At 59.5% G+C, this 19341-nt stretch overlaps 1 protein-coding gene across 7 annotated transcripts in view; it reads left to right on the forward strand.

The window, feature by feature from the left end:
• RGS12 (regulator of G protein signaling 12) overlaps window positions 1-19341 on the forward strand; it is a 122205-nt gene that overhangs the window by 42340 nt on the left and 60524 nt on the right. Inside the window, exon 1 of one of the 7 annotated variants that reach the window (XM_060655516.3) lies at window positions 11354-11588. The exons of 5 other annotated variants lie outside the window; for them this stretch is intronic. In XM_060655516.3, coding sequence (XP_060511499.2) covers window positions 11535-11588 — 54 coding nt within the window. In that variant the 5' untranslated portion in view covers window positions 11354-11534. Of the gene's footprint in view, window positions 1-11353; window positions 11589-19341 lie in introns of those variants that run through there. One more of the 7 variants, XM_060655517.3, reaches the window with a different exon arrangement.

Raw genomic sequence — 19341 nt, forward strand, 5'->3', positions numbered from 1 at the left:
CTCTAGTGTTTCACGACACTGGGTCCTTGTGAAAATGGAATCACATGGGCTCTCTGCTTCCGGGTCTGGCGCGTTTCACTGAGCATAACGTCCTCCAGGCTTGTCCACGGCGTGGCAGGCGTCAAGACGTCCTTCCTTTTTATCCACGTGATCCGTTGTGTGGACATCGCACGTTGTGTTTATCCATCCCTCTGACGACGTGCACTTAGGTTTCTCCCACCGTTTGGCGCTGTGAACACGGTTATGCAAACATCTGTTTGGTTCTAGCTTAAAAATTAATTCTAAATAAGATAAGTTCTTACAGACTGATTGACAATAAACTGGAACTAACAGGCCTCGGTTGATTGTTGCTTCAAGTAGTAGGTTCGTTTGTGTTTTGATGTGAAACCGGGATGCTTGAATGTTAGAGGCGGAAGGGGTCTTTGAAGCCGCCCTGTCTTCTAGGCTGGATGTGGGAGGGTCGTCAGAGTCTGGGGGTGGGTCACAGAGGCAGGAGCGGGGCGCAGGCTGGAGGCTGGAGCTGGGGGGGGGGGGGCACCTTGCCCGTGGTGTCGTGGTAACTGGGGGGCAGTGCAGGCCAGCAGGCCGCGTTGGGTCAGCAGCGGTCAGAAGTGGCTCCCGTGCGGCCCCTCGCTGGGTGGAAGGAGAGAGGTGAGTGTGCCGAGTGCGGGCCTTGTTCCGCTGTGTGTTCCCTGGGAGCCACACGGCTCCCAGGGAAGGGGGTCTCGGCGAAGCCCGCGTTCTCGGGTCAGCCTGTTGGCCAGCCATTGGCTGCATTTTTCTGGGAGAAGGCTCGTGGGAGGGGCCTGAGCCTCCCAGGGGTGACAAGTGGCCCTAGCCCGGCTCGCGGTGGCAGCCCGCGGTCAGACCTCCAGGCTCCGTGGCTCCCGCTCACTTCTCCTCGCCCAAGAGAGAGCGCTGGGCCCTCCTGCCGCCCGCCGCCCGCGTGTGCACCAGTGTCTGCGCCCTTGATCGAGGGCAGCGGGCAGCGGGCAGCTCAGTCTTTGATCTCTGACCTTCAGGTCAGCTCCGCGAGGAGACCGTCGTGCTCTCTGTCTTACAGGTCAGGAAGCTGAGCCGCAGGGACTTCCAACAGCAGCTTCTAGGCCACGCTAGGCTGCAAAGCCGTGGTCTTTCTACCACGTGTGGGACCTCTCGCTTTTGTTAAAATGGTACATTGGGAGACATAGGAGTGAATCTTTGCTAAGTTTGTTTTTTTTTTTTTGTTTTTTTTTGTTTTTTGCCTAAAGGTTTCAAAATGTACAAGCTGCAAATACCTTTCTTGAACACTCATCGCCGGTCAGCCTGTTTCTAAGGGAAGCTTGTTGAACACACTGTCTCTCTGTACTTCTCTTTGTTACTCTTTAGCGGGTGTCCTCGGCAGCCTGGGAGGCCGTCCCCGACCTCTTGGTCCTCGCACCCTCGGACGGTCCCCTCCCCAGAGGCACCGGCTTTCACGTCAGCCTTCAGGTGGTGCCTGATCATCCTGGGCCTCTCAGAACATTCTCTTCTCACTGCACCCCGCCAGGGGCCCCTGCCCCCCCGGCCACCAGCAGCCCCGCTCCTCTGCGTAAGTCCTGTCTCGCGTCCTCGTCCGGGACACCAGCAGCTCGGATTGGGTTCCCCGGAGGGAGACTCAGGTGGAGAGCTCTGCAGGCCTGGGGACCCACGTCAACTGGGGTGATGAAACAGTACGCGTGTGAGTCAGTCCGAATGAGTGGCGACTGCATAAAACGAGAATAGCTGTTTTGTTTTTTTGTTTGGTTTAAAAATGTAGACGAGTAAATCACAGCGTGGCCACGAGTGTGAGCGCTGGGAGGTGAGTGGACTGCAAGCCCCAGGGGATATCAGTGCTCAGGAAGAGGGTGAAGGTGTGGTTCGTCCTTGATTTTCAAGAGAGGGAGGGAAAGAGAGAGAATCCCAAACAGACCCCGCACTGTCGGCACAGAGCCCGACGCGGGGCCTGGACCCACAAAACCGCGAGATCGTGACCTGAGCCAAAACCAGGAGTCGAACTCTTAACCAGCTGAGCCACCCTCATGCCCCAAGAACATCGCTTTTATTTTTTATTAAAAAAAATTTTTTTTGAGAGAGAGAGAGAGTGAGAGCAGGGGAGGAACAGAGAGAGAGGGAGACACAGAATCGGAAGCAGGCTCCAGGCTCCGAGCCGTCAGCACAGAGCCCGACGCGGGGCTTGAACTCACAGACTGCGAGATCATGACCTGAGCCGAAGTCGGACGTTCAACTGACTGAGTCACCCAGGCGCCCCAAGAACACCGATTTTAAATGAATCAGATATACCAGTTAAAAAGAAAAGATTGTCAGACTGCATGTAAAATCTGATTATTTTCTTTACTAGAGACACATCCAAAGTTAAGGACACAGAAAGCAAGCAAAAAACTGGAAAAGGACACACTGAGCAGTACTAATCAGAACAGTGGCAGTCGCATTAATGCCAGCGGGGCCTTTCGGGCAAAAAGCATCCCTAGAGCTAAAAAGGGAGCCTTCAGAATCGTAAGAGGCAGTGAGAAGTTCTCATCCTGAAGTTTGTATGCATTCAGTAACATGGTCTCAACGTACCTAAAGCAAAAATGGGTAGAAGCAGGAGAAGGAGTGGACTAATTGACACGGCGGGAGGTTTTTTACACTCCCTGCCTCGCAACTGGCGGCTGGAGCAGGAGAACAAAGTCTGGAAGAGAGAGGATCTGAGCAGCACGACTCCCAACTTGGCCTCCCGGATGGACATGCGGCATTGCACCCGATGGCCCGCTCTCTACCCCTCCTGGACCGTTTGAACGTTGAGCGCGTGCTGGGCCATAAAGCCGGTCTGCGTAGGCGCGGAGGACTCTCCAACAGTGTGTCCTGTGCCACAGCCAGCGTACTAGAAACCAGCGGCGAGCGGGTGGTGCCCGTGCATGTGGGAGAACGCGACCCGTCGCTCCAAGGAGAGTCACTGTGGGGGTCGGGAGTGACGCTGCGGGCCTCCCCTCTGACCCGTGGCGTGCGGGTACGGGGTGCCCACGGCGACGTTTGTGGTGTCACGATGCCCGTACGAGAAGGGAAGGGAAGTGGAAAGTCGTCTGGGGGTGAGAAGAAGAGCTGTAAAAACGTCACGCGGGAAGGGGAAGCTGGCAGAAATGAGGGCAGAAGCAGAAGTCGGTGACACAGAAATCAACAGACTAAACGGGCAGAGGAATACACGAAGAGGGGTTACTTCCCAGCTCAATTTATGAGGCCCCTGAACCTTGACCCCCAAACCTGATGCGGACTGAGAGGAGAAGAGAGGAGAGGAGAGGGGAGGAGGGGGAGGGGAGGAGGGGGAGGGGAGGAGGGGGGAGGAGGGAGAGGGGAGGAGGGGGGAGGAGAGGGGAGGAGGGGGAGGGGAGGAAGAGGAGAGGAGGAGGGGGGAGGAGGGGGAGGGGAGGAGAGGGGAGGAGGGGGAGGGGAGGAGGGGGAGAGGAGGAGGGGGGAGGAGGGGGAGGAGGGGGAAGGGAGGAGGGGGAGGGGAGGAGGAGGGGAGGAGGGGGAGGAGAGGATGGGGAGGAGGGGGAGGAGAGGATGGGGAGGAGGGGGAGGGGAGGGGAGGAGGGAGAGGGGAGGAGGGGGGAGGAGGGAGAGGGGAGGAGGGGGGAGGAGGGAGAGGGGAGGAGGGGGGAGGAGAGGGGAGGAGGGGGAGGGGAGGAAGAGGAGAGGAGGAGGGGGGAGGAGGGGGAGGGGAGGAGAGGGGAGGAGGGGGAGGGGAGGAGAGGAGAGGAGGAGGGGGGAGGAGGGGGAGGAGGGGGAGGGGAGGAGAGGGGAGGAGGGGGGAGGGTGGGGAGGAGGGGGAGGGGAGGAGGAGAGGAGGAGGGGGAGTAGAGGAGAGGAGGGGGAGGAGAGGATGGGGAGGAGGGGGAGGAGAGGATGGGGAGGAGGGGGAGGGGAGGGGAGGAGGGGGGAGGAGAGGGGAGGAGGGGGAGGATAGGAGGGGGGAGGATGGGGAGGAGGGAGAGGGGAGGAGGGGAGGACGGGGAGGAGGGGGAGGAGAGGAGGGGGAGGAGGGGGAGGGGAGGAGAGGGGAGGAGGAGGGGGGAGGGGGAGGAGGGGGAAGGGAGGAGGGGGAGGGGAGGAGGAGGGGGGAGGAGGGGGAGGGGAGGAGAGGGGCCGGCTGCCCACAGGTGAGCACAGGTGAAGCACTTAACATCACGACGTGAGCGCAGGTTCATGTTTATTCCAAGGACAGGATATTTTTTTAACGCTTGAAGATCAATATAATTTACCACAGTAACAGAGTAAAGTGGAAAAATGATATATCCTCTCAACAGAAGCAGGGAAAGCATTTGGTAAAAGTCGGCATCCGTTCATGGGAAAAACAAGAACAAAACAAAACAAAACTTAGCAAAATAGGCATTACAGGGAACTTCCTTAATCTGATGAGGTCATAAAAGTCCCCATAGCGGGCAGCACACTTAAGCTTTCCCCTCGAGATCGAAGCAAGAGAAGGATGGATGCTGTTACCATTTCTGTTCAAATGTTTCTTGCCAGTCTGAGTTTACTAAGAGAGTAAAAACAATCGATATTTAGTGGCCACAAAGGAAGGACGAAAATGTTCTCCTCAGGGGCGGCTGGGTGGCTCGGTCAGCCAAGTGTCCGCCTCTCGATTTTGGCTCAGGTCATGATCTCCTGATTTCGTGGGTTCAAGCCCCACATTGGGCTCTGCTGACGGTGTGGAGCCTGCTTGGGACTCTCTCTCTCTCTCTCTCTCTCTCTCTCTCTCTCTCTCTCCCCCTCTCTCTCTGCCCCCAGCCCCTGCTCATGCTGTCTCTGTTTCTCTCAAAATAAATAAACTTAAAGAAGTTTTTTTAGAGAAAATGTTGTTCTCACATGATATGGTATTCATAGGAAATCTAGAATCTAGAGGTTAATTATTAAAATTAATGAATACCTAGCAAGGTTGCTGGGTATAGTCAGTATACAATAATCAGTTGTGGGTATGGTTAGAAAATAGCATATAGATTCAGTGCAATTTTTCAAGTCTATTTACTTCTTTTGGACAGAGACGGAGCTAGCGTGAGTGGGGGAGGGGTGGAGAGAGGGCGAGAGAGAGAATCCCAAGCAGGGTCTGTGCTGTCAGCACAGAGCCTGACGAGGGGCTCAAACCCACGAAACTGAGATCAGGACCGGAGCCAGAACAGAGTCGGACGCTCACCCGACTGAGCCCCCAGGCGCCCCGTAGCAGCCCGGATATTCTTTTTTTTTTTTTCAACGTTTTTTTTATTTTTTTAATTTTTTTTATTTTTGGGACAGAGAGAGAGCATGAACGGGGGAGGGGCAGAGAGAGAGGGAGACACAGAATCGGAAACAGGCTCCAGGCTCCGAGCCGTCAGCCCAGAGCCTGACGCGGGGCTCGAACTCACGGACCGCGAGATCGTGACCTGGCTGAAGTCGGACGCTTAACCGACTGCGCCACCCAGGCGCCCCCCGGATATTCTTGAAGGAGAATAGGTAGGAGGAGGTCCGCCATTCGCCGTCGAAACGTGTTATAGTGGAAGCAACTCCAAACAGGGTCCGTGTTGGCCCTCCTCCGTAGGAGGAGGGCGTGCATAGAGGTAGACCCCGTGCCCGTGGACGTGGGCTGTGTGCAGAGCAGGGCTGAGTGTGGTCTTTTCAGTGGTGCTGGCATAAGAGATCCACGCGGGGAAAAGAAAGAAAGAAAGAAGGTCCTCGTGCCCTACGAACACAGCTCAATCCAGCTAAAACGCGGAGGGCAGCACAAGAGCATTACCTGAGGGCAGTGCGGGCTCACAGCCTCATGGTGTTGGGGCGTGAGCCATAGAGGCCAAGGCTGATGCTGAGACCCGGAGAATGTCAGGGCCCTTCATGCGTGTAGATACACCACTGCTAGATTATGGGGGAGGGGGGTGGGGGGAGGCCCCACCAGAAGAGTGGGCAGGAGATTCAGGCGGGTGTTTCACCAGACGACGGCCTGATTGCACGTCACACGGGAGAAGGTTTCCAGCCCTGTTCATCATCAGGGAGGTGCAGTTACGGCCGTGGTGAGGTCAACACCCCGGGAGGGCTGCAGTGAGGACTGACGTGTCAGCAGGAACCGGGCCAGGGCTGTGCAGGTGAGCCCTCGAGAGGAGGCTGGACAGGAGCCGGGGCTCGTGGAGGCAGGGGCGGGGGGCCTGTCCTCCGAGCGGGGAGAGGAGTTACTGACAGATGGCGGGAAGGGGGCAAGGTCCTGGTGGGGGGGGGACGGTCAGGGAATGAGTCAGGCTATAGGAATGTCAGAGGGGAGTCTTGTATGTTTTTGAAAAGGTGCCCGTTTTAGTCTTGACCGTGGCGGACGGTCACCGAGGAGGCAGTGGCCTGAGAGGCGGGTCACGGAGAAAACAGCCGGCACTGTTGGCCCAGCGTGGACAGCGGGGACGTCTCCGCCCTCTAGGTGTTTAGGCAGGTGTTTAGGTTTTTAGGAAGTGGACCGACGGTGTTGGCGTTTGTGAGACAGTCCCAAGATGACCGGTGACCCAGGAAGTTTTATATGGCACAGAATGTGCAAGACTGCGTGTGTGACAGGGGGTGAGCGTGTGGGGTCCGCAGAGCGCGTGGGGAAGGTGCTCGTCCAGCACGGCGGTGACAGTTGTCGTGGTGGGGCTTGGACGTGGCCCGCGAGCCCCCAGGGCACAGGTCAGTGGAGAAAGGTGGCTCTGGGACCGTCGGTTCCTGTGATTTGGTGCAGGCATGGCAGGAAGTCTCCTGGACTGAGCTGCTTGGCCAGGGCCCAGGGAGGAGCTCGAGGGTCAGTAGGGTGAAGAAGAAGGACTTGGGGCACCCGGTGTGAGGCATGTGGTACTGGGACATCCTGGAAGGAGGCATGGTGGCCGCGGCACATCGGTGGCAAGGTGATGGCGGTGGGGGAGCTGGAATAGGTTTGTGGGCCCCTCTCAGGAGGAACTGTTCACAGTCCCTCAACGTGTGGGGCCCGCACATGAAGGTCTCGAGACAGGCACAGCTGCCCTGGGGACAGAAGGGAGGGAGGGAGGGCCAGCCTGAGACTTGGGTGTTATTCTAAGTGTGGTGGAAGCTTCTGGCGAAACTCACAACAGGGAGCTGAGGGAGAAAGGGGCGTGGCGTGTGGCAGGGCAGGAGGGACGGGGCCCAGCCTTGCTCCAGCTCTCAGGAGCTCCGGGGGCTTCCGGAGGAAGCCCCTAAGTGTCTGAGTGACAGGAGAACACGGGGGTGGGACCCTGCAGGAGCCCTGGGAGCTGGGGCACAGGAGAGGCGGGGGGATCTGGGCCGGGCAGAAAGGCCGTGGTGAGGGCCGGAGTCGGCACCCCGTGGCCCTCAGGCCATGGGCTTGTCCTGTGAGTAAAGCTTTATTGGGGACAGTGGCAGTGTTGGGTGGTGCAGACAGTGACCCACAGACTGGATGTTTATTCTCGAGCAAGCTGGCTGCACCCTAGTGACAGCCATGGTGCCCAAGCTCGCTGTGGCCCCGGGAGGGGAGGGGACCTGGCTGCTCTCTAGACTGCGGGGTCCTTCAGTTCATGGCCTTTCTAGACGAGCCCCCTGCTGAGCCAGGCCCACCTGCCCTGCTGCCCCTGGGGCCTCTCTGGCTGGAGCCAGAGCCCCGCGGGAAGCTCCCCGCCGCTCCTTCTGGCTCTCACAACACCCCGGCCCCACCGCACTCCCCCGGGAGCACCGTGCTGGGGGGAAGGCCGCTGGCAGAGGGCCCAGCTGTGGTTAGCAGGGACTGGCAGTTCAGGGCCTGGACAGCAGGGGGCGCTGAGGCCATGCATTTTCCTCTCAACTTGTCCAGACTTCTCCGTGGGGGGTGGGGGGTAGGGGGTGGGGGGTGGGAGCGGCCCCTGCACCTGAGGCTGTGCTGCTGTCTGCGCTCATCTCCCTCTGCCACGCTTGAACCTGTAGAGGAGTGCGTGTGTTCCCTCTGGGTCCAGCTGTGCCCGGGATGGGCGGAAGACCAGGGAAGGCATGACGGGTCCGGGGCATTTAGGGGACGATGCCCCTCGCCCTCCCGAGACTGGCTTGGGGCTGCGGCAGGAACCAGTGAGAGGCACCTGGGGAGGCGGCGGCCGCTGCAAGGGGATCCAGGATACGGGAGGAGCTCTTTGGTGGGCTCGTTCACCAGAATTTTCTAGGTGGCCGGGTCTAGAGAACGAGGCTCCTCTCTGCCTGGCTTGCCGGTGTTCCCCCCGGGATGCCCGCTGCTTCCCCCCCCCACCATCTGTGTGCTCTGGCCGGACCCTCCCTGGACATGCTCCCTGAGCTGCCCCGACCCAGCCCCCCACGGGCCCTCTGCTGCCGTCCCCGAGTGCTTGCACTGCGTTCTCAGCTCAGGACAGACCCCTGGGCAGGCTCGGGCAGAGGGCACAAAGGCCCTCTGGGCTCCCTCCAGCCCGGTGACGCGCCTGTAGCTGCTTGCTACCTGCTTCCTGTTGTCTGGCTTCCTGGGCCAGAGCACCCTCCCCCACGGCCCGCAGCTCTCCCGCTGGGGTGGACCAGTGCCGGCAGCTCACGCGGCCGGGCAGGCCTGGGGTTGGGGGCCAAGGACGGCTCCGACCTCAGCTGGCCCTCTCCCCACTGCCTCTGGGCAGCTCCCTGTCCTGCCGAGCCCAAGCCCGTGCAGTGCCAGGCCACACCGCCACTGCCACCCGGCGTTTCCCGTCGTGCCCAGACCCACGCTTGGTCTTATTAGGGGCTAGTCCCCAGTTGGCCGTGAGTCAGCACGCTCGTCAGAATAGGGAGGATGCGATGGCGGGCGTGTTTGGCGCCCTGCGGGAGCCCTTGGACACTTTGACAGCCAGGAACCCCTCCTTTCCCCCGGAGGTGAGCCGGGCTCTGGGGGCCGAGGGCACCGTGCGGCACGGGCGGGGGTTGTCCCCAGGCTCTTGCCCCCGTCCCCTCCCTCTCCTTGCCCTGCGGACGGCAGAGAAGGGCAGGCTGACAGCAAACGGGGAGACACAGAAGGCCCCAAAGGGACACGAGAGCGCGTGCCGTGTGGAGCCGGATGGCGGCGGGCGGCTGTGTGGGCCACACGCGACGGCCACATGCACGAGTGGGGGTCAGCTTCCTCTGGTGGGGTATGGGCGCTTCCGTCTGAGGCGGTGAGAGTGAGAACAGGTCCGGCACCCGAGCGGCGGCGTGCACGACTCGGCACCCGGGTGCTGGGTTTCGGGATCTGCTGCGTGCCCTGGGGTGTGGCCTACCAGTCCCGCGGTCCGGCTCCGGTCTCTGGTGGTCTCCGGTGGTCGCTGGTGGTCGTCCCGGGTCTGGCAGGCCTTCCAGGCCCAGGTGCTGCTGGCCTGCACTCTGGCCTGGAGGCCACTGTCCTCTCCCCAAACCTACAAGTAGTACAGGCCCCTGGGAGATCAGTGAGGACGATAACCTGGTCACAGAGTCACCGGCTGGCCTGGCCACCTATGAAAACCTCCCAGTGTGTTTTCTCTGAAAGTGTGTGTGCATGTGTGCGTGTGTGCACATGTATGGGTGCACGTGTATGGGTGTGTGTGCACGTGTGTGCACACATATATAGGTGTGTGTACACGTGTGGGTGCATGGGTGCACGTGTATGGGTGCACGTGTATGGGTGTGTGCACACGTATGGGTGCATGGGTGCATGTGTGTGCATGTACGAGTGTGCATGTGTGCACATGTATGGGTGCACGTGTATGGGTGCGTGTGTGCATGCGTCTGTGCGTGCACACGTATGGGGTGTGAGTGTGCGTGTTGGAGGGTGACATCAGGGCATGCGTGTCCGGCTTGGGGGGGTGGCGTGTGGCCTGTACCCACTGGGCCGGGCCAGATCCTGTCTCAGCCTTGCCAGCCTGCGGTCTGTACCACACGGTGCTCTGGGCGCGGCTTCTTCTCTCTTCCCGGCCGCCAGGGGAAGGAGGTGGGCTTGCCGGCCTTGTCTGCCAGACTTGATTTATACCCAGGAAAGGCGACTCATCCGTGTGCCCGCGGGGCCTGTTTGCAGGCCGTGGCCCCCGCTTTCCCTCACACTGGCTGGCTGGCCTGCTTGGGAAAGACGATGAGTCCTGCTCTTATGGCCCGGAGAACAGGTGGAGTGGGCAGGCCGTGGCACTTGGACATGAGGCCCCTCCGGGCTTGGCGGGGCAACCGCGGGAGCCCAGGAAACCCTGGGTGGGGGGGTTGGAGGGAGCTCTCTCGGCCGAGGCTCATCCCCCGCCCCGCCCCATGCAGCAGGGGGGAGGTGGGGCAGCCCGGGGCGCCCCCGCCCACCTCCTGGGGGCCCGGGCTGAAGGCCGCTGCTCCCGTCCCCCCGTCTCACTGGGACCCCCTTCCCCGTAGTCCTGGGTGGTGCCATCTCCCTCGCGGGCCCCGGCGGCTCCTGTGCGCCGAGCCAGGCGCTTCCTGCACTCGGTGGTGGTGTGGACGGTCTTGGAGGCTTCTGCCCCTTCCTAGCCCTGTGCTGTCGGTTCATACTTTTATTGCGTGTGGATCTCTAGAGAAAAGCAGTCTGAAGAAGCTTGGGCCGATGCCCATGGTCTGTAAGATTTTCACCTCTCGGGCAGGTCTTGTACAGTCGTGCATGAAACACAGAGTCACGTGCTCCGTGTTACGGATTCTCCGTACCGCACGCTTACGCAGGGAATGCTCCCGTCTCTCCCACGGAAAAGCAAAAGTAAGGATGGGCTCCGCATGGTCAGTGTGGCCGGCTGATGGCCCGACCCCAAACCTGAGGGCCAGCATCCCAGCCTCTTGGCCCTTTGGGCATCGCGTTTGCTTCCCGGCGTCGGCTCCGATCTGACGGTCCAGGGTGAGCTGAGTGCTGGAGCCCGTGCACGTGAGACCCTACCTCCAGGGCTGTAGAGTTTTGGCAGTGAAGAAGCACTTTGTGGTGAGCGCCTCACCCTGGAGTCTCCAGAACGTTGACGGGTAATTTTGCAGTGGTACCTAGGTTCTAGAACCCGTGTCTTATTTCTTTTCTGCCCCCTGTGCGTACGAGGACCCGCCGCGGTTCCCTCGCTTTGAGGTTGTGTCAGGCGTCTGAAGGCAGACAAGGCAGACAGAACAGCGATAGATGCCCGAGACGGGTTTTAGGAACGCGGCCGATTCCTCAGGTTGGCACCACACAGACTCGTGCATATGGAGGCTTATAATAGAACCGTCAGCAACTGTAATTAAGGCTGTGAACTGCGCCACGCTGCTAAAAAAACAAATTCTCTGCAGCTGTTGGACTGACTGAGAATTACCCCTATCAGCTCAAGTTTGATTCTTCTGATTTGGTAGAGGAAATACTTGAAAAATGATCTCACAGCGTGACTTATGTAAACGGCCTTTTTTTTTTTTTTTTTTTTTTTTTAATCTGAGACAATTGAGATGGAGTCTGAATCCCTGGCAAACCACAGCTTCCTGCAGTGTCCTGTTGCCATGGGTTACAAGGAGAGCCAAGTGGAACTTCATCTGAAATGTCTTTAAACTTCCCTGGCATGCACAGGCTTGCTACTGGGTCAAATCGTATAGTTTAGATCTGCGTGCCTGGTGTGGGGCAGAAGTCTTCTTGTCTGAAGATGAATCTGGGCAAAGCGTTGTCCAAGGAAACACACATTTTAAGCGATCAGCAGGTAAGTTTCTTGTCATTTGGCAGAATTCTTCTAAGACAACTTGGCATCTCAGTTATTGCTTTGTTTTCAGACTATTCAGCAAATGGTAGATTTTCAGGGTAAACTTTGAAAGCTCTTCTCGTGCCTCCATCATGGAGCTGAATGTGAGTCCTGTGGCGGCGAATGCCCGGCTCTGGGACCACAGGACACCCGGAGCGAGGCTGGGCGGTGGGTCGGTCGCGGGGGGTCCAGCTCAGCCCCCGGGGCACCCCGGCTGCTCGCGCCGTAAGTCAGCCCCACGGAGAGCAGCAGCGATCTTGTCCTTCCCGCGGTAATTCTAACAGCTTTTAAAGAGGAGCGAGGGAGCTAATTTGGGGGAAGTATTAAGTTTCAACCGGATTATCCAAATCTATCATCTTCTTTAAATTACTATTTTGTATCTAATATTTTTAAATGTAACGAACTGATTTTGCTTCATACGTGTACATAGGGAATCACTGATAATCCTATTGAATGATTGATTATTATCTGAGCTTATAAAGTTGAACTTACTAGGAAACTTTTTCAAAAAAGGTTTGGGGAGCCAGGCAAAAGGAAGGTTTGAGATTGAAAAAAAAGAATAATTTTTATTTTCCTCTTGTGGCTGTGCTGTGTTGATGTAAATGTCACTGATTGCAGGGTACCAGTTTTAAATTCGTTCTTTTCTGAGGGCTGTTTCATTTTGCAGTTTTCGTGATATCTAAGTAGAACCTCAGGGCGGCGGCTGCAGGCGAGCCGGTTCAGAGGTGACCGGTTTGGGGGTGAAATGCAGGGAAAGGGGGCTTCATCCTCCCTTTTAAATGGAAGCTAGAAATAGGTCAGCTGGGTCGGTCCGGGAGGAACCTTACGCGGTCAGTGCACGTTTTCATCTATTTTAAAACCACGCAGTGTGTAGTCTGAAAAGCCCAGGCACTACTAAAGCTCACCGGAGAGGGTGGGGGGGTGGCTTTGATGTTTACGGGCGTGCCTGCCGCGTGGCCGCCCCCGGCTGTCCTGGTGCAGAAACGCCGATGTGTTCCTAGGACCCTGTTCCTCGTCCTTGATGGAAAAGTGCATTTGGGGTGTACCGTGTCCTTAATGGACCGATCAACCAGTTAGTTACCCACACATACCCGTGCACCACGCTCTCATCTCAGTGATCCATAAAGGCAAGTTTTAGGAAATGTTGGCTTTTATGCCGGGTGAGAAGAAAGGTCTCTAAAAAGCTGCCTTTGTACTTGCCCGTATAAATGATTTGGATCCCTTTTGCAATTTTTGCAAGTGCTCAAACTGGCAAATAAGTTGTTCGCGTGAGTGTGTTAAAATCTGGGCGTGCGGGTTGTATTTTAAGCAACAGAAAATGCGCAGCTCTCTCCTCCCCGGGGCCGAGGGTGGTATCAGAAGGTGGTGGGCGAGTGGTGGGGGCACCGCAGCTCTTTCTGGCTCAGAGTGGGCCCGTGGGGAAGAGGGCAGAAGGAGGGCCACTGCGAGGGGGCGATCCTGCAGCCACGCGGTGTGAAGGGGGTAAACTCGGGGGCACCGTGTGGGAAGGCTGGCTCCACACCTCACCAGCTCTGCTGTCTTAGCGCCTCTAATTGCTGGTCTGTAAGCGGGGTGCCCGGGGAGGCCAGCCTCCATCCGCAGCGCACGTGGGCTCCGTGAGCGCGGCGTGCCTCTCGTGAGCGCCTTTTATCCGGAGGCGGAGGGCTATTTCCCACGGCCGTTGGAGCACAAAGGAGAGCCGGTGGGCGCTGACCCTGAAAAAATGTGAGGCTCCCACCGGCCGCATGAGCAGATCACAGTTTTCCTGTCGTTCACGAAGTGAAGTTCAGCATAAGTAGACTTTGCACGTGTGGGTATGCGCCTCTGTCACAACAAAGCGAGCCATCAGCCCCGACCACGTCAGGGTGGGCGTGAGCGGTGGGTGCTGGTGAGGTGCGGTGGGGGGAGACACGGAGACCCACAGCCTAGAAGGAACGCGAACTGTCACAAGAAGAAAGCTTCGACAAGCTTCCCGCGTGGACCCGTCACCCCACCGCCGCTGTGGCCCTTCTCGGGGCCGGGCCGTCCGGGAGGAGTGACGGGATCCGTGCCCGGCCCCGCCAGGCTTCCACGCCGATGGGCAGGGCTGCGCGGGAGGTTAGTCACCCTTGCGGCTCGTCCTCCCCTGCCCGCTCATAAAGTACAGATGGCACTGGGCTGCGCTCGGCCGAGGTCTGTGGTTCCGTGGCCTGGAAGCATGTCTCGTGTCACAGATGTGTTGTGAGGTCTGTCTGCCCAGGCAGCTGCCTTCAGGCTGCTAGAGTATGAGAGAAAGAACCTTCCAGAGACCAAGGGGCTTCCACCTCTCCGTGCACTGAGCCCCGTGCAAGATTGGAAACAGGAAGGGCTGCGCTGGGAAGACAGAGTCCCGTGTTCTGTTGAAGGCGCTCGGGGCGGCGGTGGGGGCGGCCACGCTCAGGGCTCCACTTGGCCGTGACAGCGCCCAGTGGCAGGTGCGTGGAGGGCGAGCCAGCCCCGCAGAAAGGCCTGGACAGGCTGGAGGAAGACAGACCCCGGCGGTGAGGAGGGCCGCCCCGGGTTTGCTCCTGGGGAGGTGCAGGCAGGGGGAGGAAGGGAGAGCGGGCCACACAGGCAGGGCCGGCCGCAGCTCTGGCAGCCGGGTCTTCCTTCCCCCTGTCGCAGACCAGGACTCGGTCCCGGTCCCCTCGCGGGCTCACCGGGTGGGCAGCGGAGGCGGTGAGGGGCGACCCGAGAGCAGGGGCGGGGTCCCCTCGGCCCGGACCGGCACACGTGGGGGGCTGAGCGGGCCCCGGAGGCAGTGTCGGGGTGCGGCAACAGGCCCGGCTGCCAGGGTGGCCGTGGGACGGGAGCGAGCGCACAGGCCTGCCCTTCTGTGGGCCGACGCCCGGCTGGCTCGATTGTTTTGCCTTTGCCTGGGTTTTTCCTTCTTTAGCTCAGGCGAGCGGGCTGGTGCTCAGTGCCTGTCTCCGCTCTTGGCCTGTGCCACTCGCGGGGGGACGCGGGCTCCATCCTCTGCGCGGGGCCAGCCCTGCTGGGCTGTCTGTCCCTCAGCGCGCGTGTGCCTCGCCCCAGACGTCCTTGGACCCTGACGGCGGGTGGAGGGGGGGCCGCAGCTGCGTGGGGGCGGTCTGCGTGTATCCCACTCAGTGGCTGCACAGACTCTTCTCTCACTTTCTGAGGCTCTGATTCTGGCCATCTGTGTGAGAAGACCTCCCGGTACGTGTGAGGGAGACTCGAGCTTCTGTCTGCACGTCCTCCCCTCCCTTCTGTGAAGACGTCGGTCGCCTTGAACTGGCAGCTGGGTGACCTGCTGACCGTGTGCCCTGGCTGCTGCCGCCCTCGGTCCTGGGGTGCAGCCGGCACGCGGGCTCCTTTCTCCGTGATCCCGAGAGGGGCGCCTGCCACCCTCCATCCCAGAACCACCCGTCGGTCGTGCTGGTCATCCTGACCGGCTTTCCCGGGGACCCCGGTTACCCCAGGACCCCGCCCCCTGGCTTCTCTCCCCAGGTGCCTCCGAGCGACAGCCCTCCAGCCTGTCGCGGCAGCAGGGACCCCGCTGCTCCCAGCTCCCTCTGGATGTGCAGGAGGCGGGTAGGGAGTAGTGTTCCAATCGGGCTTCTCCCTCCGTGTCCCCTGCCCTTCGCTCTGGCCATCCCTCGAGCCCCCTGTCACCAAAGCCCGAGGACTCAGCCCTCCAAGTGTGTCCCTGCGTCCTTACTTCCTCGCCCCCACCTCGCTCTCTTGCCTGCAGCCCTGGGGGTGCGCGCTCTGCCCTGCGTCAGCCCGTCTCCAGCCCGAGGGGACACCGCGCGTGCCCTTCTCCACGCCACGCGCTCCCATAGCACTTGGCTTGCCCAGGCAGCGGGGACGTGACGTCGACTTGCCGAGGCAGCGGGGACGTGACGTCTTGGGTTCACCTCCAGCCCCCAGCATAAGCACCTGGGGGCGGGGCTGCCCGTTCTGGGTGTGCGGCCGTGCCACACGCACCCGCGTGTGCAGGAGGCGTTCAGTGAGTGCAGGCGACCTCAGCGGGATCCCCCCCCCCCCCACCCCAGGCCCTGCCTGACCCTGAGGGTGGGGCTGCCGGGGCCGATGGAGCTAGCCCGGGAGGATGGAAGGACGCACGGACGGCTCCAGCTTGAGGCTCCGCTCCGCTCCGTTGGGTGGAGGTTTGGGAACCCCCTGAGGCATCTCGGCCTTGATGAGAAAGAGCTTCCCTGGGGTTGGGCCTCGGCTTCGCCCGAGAGCGGGGCTTGGATTCCGGTCTCCAGCATGTACCTGCGTGTCCCAGTCCCGCAGAAGGAGCTCCTCGGGGACGGTGTCTGTCTGAGAGCCAGACTGAGTGCTGCCGCCCCCACAGAGCATTCCAGAGAGGCGAGTTTCCCTCCGCTTCGCTGGCCGTGCTGTCCTGTCGGCCTGCTGAGTCGTGGCCGTCTTCCCAGACCCTCTGCCGCCTCCCACCCTGTCTCCCTTAAGCCGGGCCGGCCGGCCACGAGGGGGGATTTGCAGTCTTCAGTCAGCAGTAAGGTCGGAGGGTTTCTGTGCGAGGCCGGATGTGCACGCCGGATCAATCCCCTAGCCTGAGCGTGGAGCCCGCGTGCCGCTCGCTCGTCAGGGTTTTTGCAAAAGGAACTATGTCAGGCTCCACCAAGTGCTTGACAGGAATATTCGCTCTTGAGTCCCTGGGAGGATGCTGTCGTTGTGGGTTTGGCCTCAGTTGGTCTCTTGTGATTTCATTGGAGGCCGAAGAAGCCTTTGGGTCGCGCACACCTGTGCATACGTGCCCACGCGCAAACACACGTGCATATCAGGACCCGCACACGGGATGTGCGTGCACACGCGTGGCTCTGAGGCACACTTTAGAGAGAGAGGCCCGGGTTCAGCCGCGAGCCGACTGAAGGTCCCCCACTGCTGCAGCGCCTCTCCCCGTCGGGCCGCACAAACTGTGGTGTGCCGTGCCGTGATGGCTGTGCCCTCGCCCTCGCCCATGACTGTGTCCAGCTGTCCTGTTTGTCACCCGAGTGCCTGTGCCGTGTGTCATCCCTGTCTCCTAGGTCACAGAACTTCTTTACCGTGAACGTGATAGTTTGAACCTTAGAAATTGTGCACCCCCCCCCCCCCCGCCTTTATGTGAGCTTTCTGCCCAGGTGTCTCTTGGTGGAACCTGCTGGAAAGCCGTAGTGTGTGTGTGTGTGTGGGGGGGGGGTGTGCTTGCGTGCTCACGTGTGTGAGCATGGAGAGGGCGGGGTTGGGATGGAACGCCGTGGAATCCTCGCGAGGGGATGCGCTCCGAGCCTGGCCCTTTTGCCAGGCCACTGCAAGGTCTGTGGGAGGTCACACAGGCGTCTCGCCACCGAGGGACCTGGGGGCCGGCCTGCAGGGGCCGACGTGGAGGCTGTGCGGGCCCACTCAGGGGCCTGGCGAGGAGGGCCTCCCTGACAAGGTGCAGGTGGGCTGGCCAGGGGAGGGGACAGCAGGGGCTGGGGGCTTCCCACAGCGGCTCTCAGAGTCATGGAGACACGGCAGGACCCGCGCGCGCACACGTGCAACTCTGAGGCCGGGCTCGCGCACAGCATAGATCCGGGAAGCTCTTGGGTTTCACGTTTTCCTGTCCATCTTACGTCGTCGTCGTCATCCGCACCCGTGGCTGGTGGCCACTGACCTGACCTGATAACGCCGAGGGTCGTGACTGGGTGTGAAGACGTCTGGGCCCTCGGAGCTGAGTCAGGGCATGAGCCCAACAGGCCCCACACGCGCCTGCTCTCCTCTGCACTCGGCCCGGCGAGGGTTCACTTAAAACGGAAACGATCAAGTTTTTAAAAAGTCACATAAACATATATTAGATGCAAGGAGACTTGTTCAATTCCTCGGGGTTTTCGTTATTTGGGTTATTTACATTCTCTCTGTATTCAGAACATTTGGTGCCTTTGGGCAGCTTGCAGCCCTGGTCTCTTCTTTAGGACTCAGATACGACCAGGTGTCTAATGCTTTTTGTGTCTAAGACGGGCAATTTTGTCAGTGACTCAACGTGAAAAATGGATGTTATTGTGTGTTACTATAGATCACAGTGATTTGGAAATGATATAGTTTAAAGCTTGCAGGCTCAACCTTGGTAAAGGCTAGACTCATCATCCAGTATGCTTCGTGTAAATGGTCTAAAACTGGCACACCATTAATTCCAAATGAAATGTCCATGGAATGTGTGTGGTCCAGACACATTCCCTGCTGGGAATAAACGTGATTTCTACTGAACCATCGGGCTTACGAGACTGACCCGAGGAGTGGAGATTGTTTGAACTTAAACCACGTATCTCAAATACTTCGTAAGTCTCTTTAAAACAGACTGAATTCCAGTCTTGCAGGAGTGTGCTGGAACTCTTTAGAGCTATACGATTACGGCACAGCGCTCGGAAAAGTGCTGACTTACCGGGACCTTTCTTCCCTGGAAGCTTGGTTTTTACAATTCTGCTTCTTTTGTAAGGATCACATGTAGGCATGGGAATTTGGGAAGAACCCAAAAATGCGGGCAAATGAAATCAACTTCTTAACACAAATTGTACAGAACAAACATTAGGAATGTTAAGTTGTAATTCATAAAAATGTTTACGGTGGCCCGGGGTCTCCGTACGCCGAGAAATCGGGAAAGCCTGACTTTCAGTCACACTGAGCAGCTGGCTTCCCCTTTTGTGGGAGCTGCTCTCTGGGAATGTTCTGTGGGAGTTTCTGAAGCTTTGCCATTTGGGACTGCTCCCCCCCTCCAGCGGCCAGGATGTGCTAAAAAAAAAAAAAATGCACTCCAGGCTTTAAAAGGGTAACAGGGGTCAGAATCGGACGTGTCATGGTCCTGAGGCAAATAGAAATGATTTGGGGGTTCCCCGTCTTTCCCACTGCCCCATTGTTGGCGGGTTGTCTGCCTAGGCCTCCCCACCCCCTCCCACAATGCGGAGCGCTGAGTGCTGTGCCCTGTGCTCCCCACAGGGCACCTCCCAGACTCCTCCCCGCCGGCACCTGTCGCCGTGGGCAGGCCGCTTCACCTCTTTCGGCTCTCCCCGCTGTTGGAGCGAAGGCCCCTGATCCGTGCTCGGCCTGCTCCCGTGTCCACGTCAGGGGCTGAGGACTTGGGGTGCCGAGCGGGGATCGGCTGACGTAATGGCCCAGCTCTGCCCCTCCCTGGTGGTGTGTGCTTACAAGTAGAATAAACATTGGACAGTAAACAGAAGAGTTAGGTTAATGGTAATTGTACATTATTTACAAATTAAATAATGTGGTCAGGAAAAGTCGTCACCTGTTTCTCCGAAATGTGGGGTGGGCGGGGGACATCTGTGACCTCTGAGCCCTTACAGGCCCCTCCGGGAGGACCCTCAGCACACAGAGCCCACGAGCCCCCGGCTTTCCAGACGCCTAGAACTTTCCTTAGCATTTTAAACTTGGAAAGTACCCTTTGGGCACAGCTCCCCAAACTGGGGAAAGGGAAGGAAACACACGTTTGAGGCCGTGGCTCAGAGATGCTGAGTCCCTCCCGGAGCCTGGTGAACAAGGGTGACGCACGGAGTGCCCGAGCCCCTCTCCCGGAGGACGTGCGCGAGGGGCGCCCGAGGGGGTGGCTCTCCAGGCTGGATGGAGGGTGCGCACCCGCAGGACAGCGCTCCTTTCTGACTTTGCTGGCCCGTGTCCAGGCTGGCACCCCCAGGCACCCCCGTGGCACCCCGTGGCACCCTCCCGGCCGGTCTGG

The sequence above is a fragment of the Panthera onca genome, chromosome B1 (genome assembly GCF_046562875.1).
Source record: "Panthera onca isolate mPanOnc1 chromosome B1, mPanOnc1 haplotype 2, whole genome shotgun sequence".
NCBI classification, from domain to species: Eukaryota; Metazoa; Chordata; class Mammalia; order Carnivora; family Felidae; genus Panthera; species Panthera onca.